The 12,307-nt window shown below is 34.4% G+C and overlaps 1 protein-coding gene across 5 annotated transcripts in view; it reads right to left on the bottom strand.

Annotated features, from left to right (window-relative positions):
• YTHDF3 (YTH N6-methyladenosine RNA binding protein F3) overlaps positions 1-12,307 on the bottom strand; it is a 192,140-nt gene that overhangs the window by 15,834 nt on the left and 163,999 nt on the right. For all 5 annotated transcript variants that reach the window (XM_074201930.1, XM_074201935.1, XM_074201931.1 and 2 more), the window contains one exon: positions 10,072-11,676. In XM_074201930.1, the coding sequence (XP_074058031.1) occupies positions 10,072-11,676 (1,605 nt within the window). The remainder of the gene's footprint in view (positions 1-10,071; positions 11,677-12,307) is intronic.

Genomic DNA, 12,307 nt, shown 5'->3' on the forward strand with positions numbered 1-12,307 from the left:
AATATTCATATCCAGAGAAGGAACTGTGGAGTTAAATGAAGTCCAAAGCTTACTATCTTCAATTTTTTTTTTTTAGGTTTTTGCAAGGCAATTGGGGTTAAGTGGCTTGTCCAAGGCCACACAGCTAGGTAATTATTAAGTGTCTGAGATGGGATTTGAATCCAGGTACTCCTGAGTCCAAGGCCAGTGCTTTATCCATTACACCACCTAGCCGCCCCTCTATCTTCAATTTTTAAAAGTTGTCTTATGTATTATGTCATTTTCATTAATGTTTTCTTCCACTTGGATTTGATTCTTCTCTCACAACATAACCAATATGGTTGCTTGTTTAGCATAATTATAAATGTAAGCTAAATTAGGTTGGGGGGGGGAATAGTAGGGAGAGGGAAGAAAAATGTAAAACTTGAAACCTTGCAAAAAAAAAAAGAAAAAGATAGGTAAACACTACCTCTATATATGGTTGGAAAAACAAAATAAAGAAAAGATATCGTCATTTGTGAAATCCCTTGAAACTTATATTCAGGCAGAATCACAAGATATTATCAGTCCTGATGACTGAATGCTGCAAGTTTTTAAATATTGAAATTACAGAAACTAAGACTGAGAAAATAGGACTCCTTTTTCTCCTAAAATAGGAGCATTTATAAGTTTAATATAAGTGAAATTTCATCTGGAAATATATTAATCACTTATGAAAATGTATAGGATAATATAACTTCAATACATTAATAAATAGTATGTGTTGAGGCTGCATCTTTGATACAACTTAATAACAGAACTCAGATTTAAAGATTTCAATGTCACTTTAGGGGTAGAATGGGCAATACAAGGTTGGAAAATTACAATAGCCATCAATCTTCTAAGGCTTTTTTCAAGTGAACTGTCATGTATTCCCTCTAAGATGTAGAGCTCCAGAATGTGATTGTTCTCAATTCCTAAAGAATAAAATGACCATATATTTTTGTTCATTAACTATTTGAACATTTTAGTTAAATAACCTAGCCCTAAAAGCTATGATTAGTGAAATTCTGCTTTTTTAAGGTAAAATTTCTTGGTATTTTAATGGTATTTCAATACTGTTTGATTTCAGTTTGGGTTGTTTGAACTACTCATTACACCAAACAATTCACTATTCTAACAAAAACTGGCAAGTGCTGCAGTCTGAGAATTGCCATAGATGGATAATAGTCACTGGGAAAAATTGAAGGGATGACCTCAGTATGGTCTAAGTTAAGAATCTCTTGACTCAATTTCCCCTATGGTGCTATTTCCTTTCTGAACAGGAAATCTAACTGGTTAATCCTAAGTCAGGCATTTGATACCTGTGAAAAATACGGAACACTGCTCTGTGATTGGATGTGAAATATGACTAGTGCTTGGAATTGAAAAGAGCTAAAGGAGTTTTTTCCTTATTATGCCTTATGTTAGGTCATTCTTTGCCCTTGAAGTGACAAGTCTTGGTATTCTGATAACCAGGTCCCTCCTTTTTTATAACTGAGGTAAACTGTAAAATTTGCTTGATTTTTCTAAGTTGTTTAAAGATATTCTCCTAAGGGGGAATCAGACAAAGTGATAAGAAAAGATATAATGGAAGTTTTCTAATTAAATGGAAGACCAAATTTTGAAAAAGATCAAAAAAAAAACCCAAGATCAAACTCTTTTCTCTAAAGAACTAGACTATATGTTTATATATATGATTGAGATTGGCTTTGAAATGCAGCTAATGGGGAAAAAAACAGACTGAGTATATTTTAGTAATTTAGTTCTCAAAATTGGATTAAGGATTTCACACATAAAATTACATGGATAATTGCAAAGAAAGTAAAATTGTTTACTATTTTGAAATATGTTTTAAAAAACAGAAGGCTCATTTTTTAAGTCAGGTACTCATGCATTTTTTAAAAATTCTTCTTTCAGTCTATTGATATAGCATAGTCCATAGCAGGTAGTTTAGAACGGAACTGATCTGACATTGCCAAGGCATCAATAAATCTAGCAGCTCTTTAGGGGTGAGTTAAATGTTTGACCCCAATGCTTAGCATAGTGCCTGGCACATAGAAAACACTCTCATTGCTCATGTCCAGCAAATTAGAAATGTTTCAGGAGTTGTTATAAGAATAGAAATGTATTTTTAGTGGAGCTAGAAACTAATAAACCATTCCGGAAAATAATAATATGGAATTATGCAAAGATAATGACTAACCTAAAGAATCCTCTGAATACACACACACACACACACACACACACACACACACACACACACAAACGAGGTCAATGACCTATTTTAGGTAAGTTGCTGTAAGAACAGTACTTTTTGAAGAGCCAAGAATTGGGGGGGGGGGGGGCTGGGGAGGGAGTAGATGCTTATCAAGTTGAAAATCCTAAACACTAAGAATATAATAGAACATTACTGTAATTTAAGAAATAATATGATCAATAGAGAGAAAGGAGTATTTACAAGAATTGATGCAGAGTGAAATAAAGCAACAGAGAAACAATAATTACATGTACTACAACAATGTAAGTGGAAATTACAACAGAAACTAAATGCTGTGAAGTGATATGATCAAATTAGGTTCCAAAGATGCAAGATTGTACTTTCTCACTTTTACTGCAGATGTAGGGGACACCATCAGAATCAGACTTGGTTGATATACTAATAACTTTACTGAACTTTTTTTTCCTCCTTTTTTTTTTCTTTATTCTAGGTTATAAAGTAAAGGATGGTTGGTTGACTGGATGATATGGAGGGAAGGGAGCAGACTGGATGGAGGGGGATCAGACAAATAAATGGAAAATACAGACAATGAAAAACAATTAAAATAAATTCTTAAAGTATAAAATTATTGACTTTAGGATATTTAAAATTTAGTTCCAGGAGAATTCATGGGGAAAATGAGTTATAAATTTAACAGTAATGATTTATGATATTTATAATGCCTTATCAATGTTCTTAAAATATGTAGAGATTTGGTGGCCCATGACATTAACAATTAATTTTAAATTAAAAGATACCAGGAAGATAAATGAGTTGCTTTCCAGTTTACAGACTCTTCTACTAGCTTAGACAATAATATCTACTGAATTAACTACAAACTTAAAAACATTGCAAGCAAAAAAAAAAAGGAATAGGTTGCCCTATTATGCCTCTATTCTTCAACTCTAAGATAAGCACGTTAGAAAATGAGAGAATTTTAGATATTTAAAAAAAAAAAGACAGATTGATAGATAAAAATGAGTTCAGACCTATGAAGGGAAGTTGTTTAAGGTCATAGAGTTATTTAATAGAGAGTAAGAATAAGATCTCAGGCCTTGATGGATTAGCTGTCTATGATCATTTCAAATATAACATAGAATTAAATTATATTTACCCTAAAACTTCTTAATCCATGGCACAGTAAGTGTTGAATGACTGGCTCCTATTTCTATTTTTTTCAATCTAGAAGGAACATTTTTCTTATAAAGAAAGCTAAAATGAATCAACTTTTTATCTTATGCTAATAAGAAGTGACTTGAAAAATCAATTATTAAAACAGATGCTACAAATTTAAAGTTAATGAAGGGGGAAGCTAGGTGGCACAATGGATAGAGCATTAGCCCTGGAGTCAGGAGGATCTGAGTTCAAATTTGACCTAAGACACTTAATAATTACCTAGCTATGTGATCTTGGGCAAATCAATTAACCCTATTGCCTTGCAAAAAAACCAAAAAACATTAAAAGTTAATATATTTTTTTCCAACTAATGTAATGAAATGTGATACTGGGATACCAAGAGGAATGAAAACTTTCTCTAGAGTCTACTAATCATTAAGTGAACAAGACTAAACTCAAAAGAGTTTATATAGACTTGGTGTGGTAGAAGAGTGAAGCAATACATATGTTTTCAGATTTAATTAATGTGTTTGATAGTTTTGCTAATTTGCTTTCTCTTCTCTTTTTTTTTATTCATTTGTTAAAAAGGCTTCATTGAATAGGATAGAGATGGGTTTATTCTTATATACATTGCTATAGCTACTATATATGTTATTTTTTCTTGGCTCTGATCCAGTTCATGTTATTGCATCAAAATATCATTGTTTGCCTAATTAAAAGTTTGGTTTTCCTCTTGAATTTTCCCCAGTTTATACTATTTTCTCAAGAGAATAAATGAGTAAAGTTAAATATTTTTCCTGACCTTTAAATATAACTTTAATACATTATATTCTTTAGTGTTCTGTACTTAATTCAAATATAAAAACTAAACAGTATAAAAGGACTGTTTCAAACTTTCTGATAATTGGTTTAAACTATCAAGGTAATAACTGAAGCCATCTGGGATACATAAATTTATCTCTTGTCTCCTTGAATGTAAATGACTTCTCTGTCCTCAAAATAGGGAAGAAAATAAATGGAAATGGCCAACTATAATTCAATATTGTTCTAGTTACTAGTGATAATTGGATTTTCTTAAAGAAATCTCTTAGAGGCCAGCTAGGTGGCGAAGTGGATAGAGCACAAGCCCTGGAGTCAGGAGGACCTGAGTTCAAAACCGACCTCACTTATTATTACCACCACCTAGCTGTGTGACCTTAGGCAAGTCACTTAACCCCATTGCCTTACATTTTTTAAAAAATAATTTCATATTTTAGTTATATTTTGAATGACTTTTAAACTGAATATCTTAACTAAGTTAAATTAGTACAAAAATTTAATGTTATGACCATACAAATTATCTCAAAAGCTATATGGACTTACAAGTTAATAACTTAAATGTTATCAAACTTCAAGTAAAATAATGGTTCACAAAAATTTTCCTATATTTTCCTATTCTCATATATATATATATATATACATATATATATATATATGTCATCTATCTGTAATCTCACTCCATCCCTCCCCCCAAAAAGTGGTGGATGGAAACAGAAAGAAATGGTCAGTTTCTTCAGAACAATTAAATATGTAATCCAACACTAATGCATTGTTGGCGACTATTAAATTGAAAGGAATAAAAGGAAAAGAAATTAAAGCAAAACAGGTACTTCTCTATATTTGCAGAGTAGTTGTAGCATTAAAACTTAAGTAAAATGAATTTTGTTTAGTTAATAATCTATAACTGACCTATATGATTATTATAAGCTTAGATTCAAATATCGATATGGGCCTACAATACCTGTTGTCAGAGAAAATATGCAGAATCCAAATGAAAGAATTCTTATTGTAAACCATAAGCAATATGTAGATGTGAAAGTTTTTAAAACTTTACTCTTGGGGCATAGAGCCATTAAAAACTGTTTATCAGGAGACTCAAATCTCCTGAACCTCTTTTTTCCTCTCCCTCTCTACTTCTCATTACAGCAACCAAGATCTTCAGATAACTTTCAAAGAATTAAAGGAAACTTAAATGTTTTGAAAATTATTTTTGCAAGGTGAAAAAGTCTACCCATGTCTGTCTACCTATAGATTATCATTTAATATACCACCTGATTTTTCCTTGTAACTCATCACTGAAATGTTGGGCTGAATTATAATTTGGTGCCATTCTGGAGGCAACAGAATAATAGCTTTGCACCGTATAATGAAATAATAAATATTAAAAGAGAAGGCAAATGCTAAGGATGTATAATAATGTCAAGTTTTCAATTCAAATTGGAAAAATGTTTGATATAATTGAATACAGAATTTGTTAAAAAGTTTTACATGCTAAGAATTTAATACTTCTGAGAAATAGAATATATAAAATGGATACAAGCAATCTCTAATTTACAAACAGGTTATATTCTGAAAGTCTACTTTACTGAATCTTAAATTTCTTGCTTAGAACTACAAAGATATTTCCTCCTTTAAAATAACATAAAAAGTAAAAATGGTTAGGCTCAGATCTTTGTCCCAAAAGGCCAAATAGAGGCAGCTAGGTGGCACAATGGCTACAGTACTGATCCTGGAGTCAGGAGGACCTGATTTCAAATTTGGCCTCAGACACTTAATAATTGCCTGTGTGAACTTGGGCATCACTTAACCCCATTGCCTTAAATAAAATTATTTTTTAAAAAAAGACCAATTGAGCCCCTCAAATAAATACTGAAACAGTACAAGGGGCCAACCAAACTCCTCCTACCTAGGATCCTATAGCCTCATTAAGTCTGGAGAACCAATAGACCCATAAATAGACAAAGGAAGGGTGGAGGCTCTCATAGCAAAAAGAAAATAATAGTATTAGGAGATAATAAAGAGGACAGTTCCAGGAAATTTTCCTAGAAAGTAGAGGGTCCATGGAGTGGTAACAGTCAAGCAATAAAACAGCATCAAAACCAGAGTAATACAATGGGAAAAGCACTGACCTTGTGGCAAACACCTCAAACTTCAGCTCAGAAACTTTCTTTTTAACCTTGCACAAGTCATATTCAATTTCTTCACATGTAAAATGGGGATGATACTTAAAGTGCTTTGTACAGAATAAAGTACTATATTAATGTCAGTTACAAGAACACCTGTAACTAATACTACCACTGACAGCAAAGTTTTGCCTTAACACCTTCCATTCTCAATAATTTTTACAGAAATATAATTTAGATAAAAACTGAATCATTTTAAAGCTGTTTGGCTTTAGAATGTAAAAAAATTAAAAATAAAGGCATAATACACCCCCAAAATCTTTAAAGTTTTAAATATAGTTCCATTGTATAGTTTTTATGACCATAATTATAAAAACCTCAACAGACGAAATGAGGACAAATTTATTTTTAATGTTTTAATACTAAAAACAATCTTTTCCTACTTCTACTAACAGAAAATTTAGGAAAAGGAAATTCAATTTACAACAATGGAAATTGTTTTGGTTTTCACGTTTCCAAAGTAAAAATATAAGGATGCAACATATTCATACTTTCAATAAATCATTTGTTACCTAATTTGCTTATACTTGATACTGGGGAGTGGGGCGGAGCCAAGATGGCAACAAGAGAGGAACATTTCTTGGGCTGCATAGCTGGGTGATCCTTGGGTGTCTGCGGCTGGATTTGGACCTGAGTGCTCCAGGCTCAAGGGCCAGTGCTCTGTCCGCCACCTAACTGCTCCTACTATTATCACTATTTTATTTTATTTTGGGTCTTTTTCCCCCCTTTTTTTGGTTTTTGAAGGGCAGTGGGGTTGGGGTGGCTTGCATGTCACACAGCTGTGTGATTGTTGGGTGTACAGGGCCAGATACGGGTTTGGGTGCTCCTGGCTCCAGGGCTGGTGCTCCATCCACTGCGCCACCTGGCCATACCTACAATTATTACTATTTTTTTAACTTTAATTTTTTTCTCTCTACTTTATCACTCAAGCAAGTCTGTATTTTTTGGGAGAGGGAGTATTTTGTTTACTCTTAAACAAGAATATTTTATTAATGTATAAAAAAATTATTTGTACAAAATGAGAATAAATAAACATTAAATTGATACTCCATAATCTTTTTCACTAACTCCTTACTGAATTAAATCATTTAAATATAAGCATGTCATCATTGCAAAAGACAGTCAATAAGAAGCAAAAGGGTACAATGAAAAATATGACATCTTTGAAATAAAAGGCTGTGAGTTGTAATTTTGATATTAATATTTACTATTTGCATGACCTTGGGCAAATCACCTCTCTGGGCCTCAGTATCCCCATCTATATCAAGAAGTTGGACAAGATGAATTATTAACCTTCCAGTTCGAAATCTATATCCTTATAACTTAAGTGATGACTATGTGCAGGTACTGTATTGAGTTGGAGAAGTGTAAATTAAACATGATGGATTATGATCTTTGCCCTCAAGAAGTAGGTCATGTACACAAAGTATGATACATGGTAAAATGCGATGAAAATCATGAAGCAAAACAAAATGGTTTCAGAAAATTCATGAAGGTAAAGTTCACATTCAGTTGTCCAGCAGATTACCTGGCAAGGCCTCCTGGTGGAGGTAGCAATTAAAATGAGCCCAAAGAGAAGCATTTCCAAGGAGGGATAAGGTTATTACTGTGCTCTATATGGGAATCTGAATGAACACATGTGGAGAGATCTAATAGGCAACAAAGGAGAGAGACTTGAGCTTAAACTGTATAGAGCAAAGACAAAGGGATGAGAAAAAAAAAGATTGTTTCAAAAAAAAGATTGTGTTTCTTCAAAACTCAAACCTAGTACTCTTATCAAAATTAAGTTCTAATTCTGCCCACAGCGCCTATCTATTGTTCCCCCATTCCCCCCCAAAAAAACCTATTGTACATACTTTTATATATGTACATATGTGTCCTTCCTGAAAGAAATAAATTACCTTAAATCAAAGGCTATTTCAATTTATATCTCCAGGACTTGGTTCATTAACACATTGCTCAAAAAATTTCCTTTGACTGACTTAAAGTCAGAAGCAAGTACCTATTATTCTAGAAAAAGTAACATTTGAGAACTATCTAAAGTAGAGGTTCTTAACCTGGGTGTCCATGGACAAATTTCAAGAAGTACTTTAATTTAGATGGAGAAAACTATCATTACTTTCACTAATATTTAAAGTTTAGTCTTCAATTATGATGAATATATTCAACAATACATATGGAGACCACTAGATTCTCCAAACTGTCAAAGGGATTCAGGAGACAAAAAAATTAAGGCTGCCTAGACTAAAGGGATAAGGAAAAGTTTGGGGGGGGGGTGTTTTTTTTAAGGATCTGTGAAAGGACAGTGCATATATGCAAGCTCAAGGATATCAAAATGAAGCAAATTCCTGTATATTAGAGATATCAGAGGCACAGAGTGATGACAAGAAAAGATCATCTCAGTTTTTGAGATATGAACAGAGAGGAAGGATGAGGACATAATAAAGTCTTTGAGTACGGATTCTAGGAAGAGATGCTAAGGATGATAATTGTCATGATGAGCAGTCATTTACATTATCTGATACAAAGTCTAAGGAGTATATGAGAGATAACTACAGATAAGGACATGGTGAAATTATGTGATTTATTAAAGGTCAAACAGCTAGTGTGTGTCAAAAATAAGATTTAAACCCAGGTTTCTCCTGACTCCCAACCCAACAACTTTTTTGCTTATAAATCCACAGATGGTTTCAACCTTTTCAGTCAGATGAGGTCTGGTGAGGGGTGGATAGGGGATAATGAGAGGTCTGAAAAAGTAGTAATTAAGTGCTTTAAAAACTAGGACTATGAATGTGATTAACTCATGAGATGAATAAAAAGGTTACAGTAAGCAAGAGTCTCAAATGAAGTTTAAGTAACATGAATTTGCAGTTATCCCAAACTGTAGAATTTTGAGATTTCTTTCAGTACTACACAATAGCAGGAACAAAGTATGGCAGGGGTGTCACAGATGGACACAGAATTTGGAATTAAAAGGGTGGAGAAAGAGAAAAGACAATCGATTTAAGGCTGAGAATTTTTTAATTCAAAAGCTATGGAAAAAAAGTTGTTGAGTATAAAGATTAGAATCAGAAGTGACCGAATAGGAAAAGTAGGATAGCAGACTGTGGAGAGAATTTCAGAATTTAGGACTTTACAGGTTTAAGACTTCAAATAATGATAAAGTTTAACATCTGAGCACCTTTGTGCATGGCTGGGATAAAACAAAATCAGGTTATAGGAACTGAGGGTTGATAAAACTGAAAGATCATGATTCAGGATGGATACTAATGTCACCAAGTATGGTGGCCAAGTCAGAAAAGGAAGAGTAGTCTTACTTAGAAAGATGCAAATAAAACATTGTTATCAAATATTTTAATACAGGCCATGTATCAAAGAACTGCAATGACTTGGTTAAAAAAAATTAACCATTCATCATCCCTCTAATTGTTTTAAAAAATCAGATTATCAAATGTTGCATTAAGTGTGACATATATGTATGATAACTTAAATCCTCACATTGAATACAGAGCTTTTATTTCTTAAATTAGTACAAACAACATAACTAACAAACAAGTATCTGTGAAATTTTGGGCAAAACCTACATATTCTGACCAACAGTCACCAATGACCTAATAAATAGCACTAAACTATCTTAATAGTAAATCATGAATTGTGAAAAAAAATTTCTTTTAAATACAGCACTTATCATCTTACCCTTCGCATGGCTTCCTCCTCCTCTTGACGCTTTTCATAATGTGCAAAGTCATCAAAGATTGAGGTGGTATGCTTGAAAGTAGCAATTATTTTAAGCACTTGCTTAGCTTTTTCTAGGGGTACCTCTTGAGTGTCCCTTGAATTGGTAACTGGTTTGTTGTCATTATTTTCCAAACGAATGTGCCGCAACTGGTTATTGGGAACGTCTTTGACAAAGATCCATTTAACATCAAACTTGCCCTTCCACTTATCCTGAGACCAGACTCCAGCATATGCATTGTAGTCCACAACAGACTTCATCTCAGCCACTCCACAAAAATGTCCACTACCATTCACACTGAAGAGTAAATAGAGAGGACCTTTGCCATTCAGAGAACGGTAAGCTGCATCCAAACGCTTATTACCATGTTCAGTACTACACCAGATAGAATATTTAATGGAACGATGTATATCGTCCTCAGAATAGCTTTTGATTATAAACACACGTCCATTCTTCAGATTCCAATCAAAGTCTTTGGGATTATAGTTATTTATGGCCTTTAGTTTTTCCAGCACTGGGTGTACTTCTACTCCAGATGGTGAAGAGCTGACAGGAACAACACCTAAACCAAAGTTTTCACTGCCTGCTCCATTGTTCTGGTTGAAACCTACTCCTCTGTTACGAGGAGCTACCCAACGATTTTGCAGTTGCTGCGGTTGCTGCTGCTGCTGCACTTGGTGAGGCTGGGCCTGTGGCTGAGGTCCTTGTTGCTGCTGTGGTTGTGGTGGCTGAGGCTGCTGTTGAGGCAGTTGGCTTTGCACCAATGGTGGTGGTTGAATTAATGGCTGAGGCTGCTGGATTATAGTCTGAGGAGGCAGAACTGGTTGGGTGGGTGGAGCTTTTACCACTGACCCTTTGTCATCCCAAGTTCCAATATTCATGTTATGCTTTATAGGAGGAGGTGGTACAGCAGGTCCCCCAATTCCCACATTGCCCTTAGGTTTAAGTTTCGGTTGAGGTTTGGCAGGCTTTCTGGCAATGGCAGCCCAAGAAGTCGGTTTTGGTGCTGAACTGCTAACTGGAGGTACACTATTTGCTGCAATGCTTGTCATCCCAGTACTGCTCAAAGCGGAACCTACAGTTTTTGTCACAGCAGCTGTCATATCACCACCAATTTTCAGTCCAGTCATGCCCTGCTCAATACTACTAATGCCCGGCACCTTACTCAAATTATCATTGCCAAATCCAGCCTGTCCATCAGTTATGGCTCTCCCAAGAGAGCTAGGTGGATAACCATAGCTGCTACTATAAGCAGAACTTTGTGTTGATTGTCCCTGAGATCCACTTGTCCCCCATGTAGAGAAATCTGCATTCCCAGGAAAAAAATTAAATCCATGTTGACCAAGGAATGGGGGAGTATTTCCTAAAGCCCCAGGTTGACTAAATACACCATCAGGTATATAATGATGTTCACCATTGCTCATTTGTCCATAAGTTGTCAAATATGGCATAGGTGGGTCTCCAGCTGTAGACCATGCTGCTTCACCAAGAGAATACGGAAATCCAATGGATGGAGCATAGTAACTAGGCATGTATGGATCGGACATTGGTGGATAGCTGTTACTCTGAAAAAGAAAATTAATAAATCAGTAGTCTTTATTCATAGGCAGACAAATTTCAACAATTGAAGTCTCTTCAAAAAACCTAAGTTAAGCTCTATACCCAATACAGACATTTCTTGCAAAAGTGGATCCTTCTACAGGACTCCTCCCACCCCAATCTCATGGAGTTCCATGTGGCCTGGCTCACTTCACAACTCTAGACCCCTTTAGCCCAAGCAGCTTCAGTGCCTGAACCAAGGACTTAGGGCTACACCAGTGCTCCTGTCACTGTCTAAACTTGCAGTTATACAGGAAGCCAAATTTGTGTAAGGTTAATTTATGAAAAGCAAGGTTACTGTAGCTTTTCCCCAAATTAGGGATTATCTACATTTTTAAAAGTTTTTCATAACCAGACTATTTTCTTGTTGCAATAATCCTTCAAAGAGTAAGCTCTTCCAGAACATTTTAAATGATTTGATTTGCACTCAAGATGCACCCAAGACTTATTCTATGATGCAATAGAAAACACATCAGATTAAGTCAAGAGACCAGTATTATAAGCATGGCTCTTACTATATCAGCTTGGATCAAGTGGTTTAAAAAAATGACTAAATCTCAATTTTCCTAATCTTTAAAAATTCTAAAATAAGGGAAT

The sequence above is a fragment of the Macrotis lagotis genome, chromosome X (genome assembly GCF_037893015.1).
Source record: "Macrotis lagotis isolate mMagLag1 chromosome X, bilby.v1.9.chrom.fasta, whole genome shotgun sequence".
NCBI classification, from domain to species: Eukaryota; Metazoa; Chordata; class Mammalia; order Peramelemorphia; family Peramelidae; genus Macrotis; species Macrotis lagotis.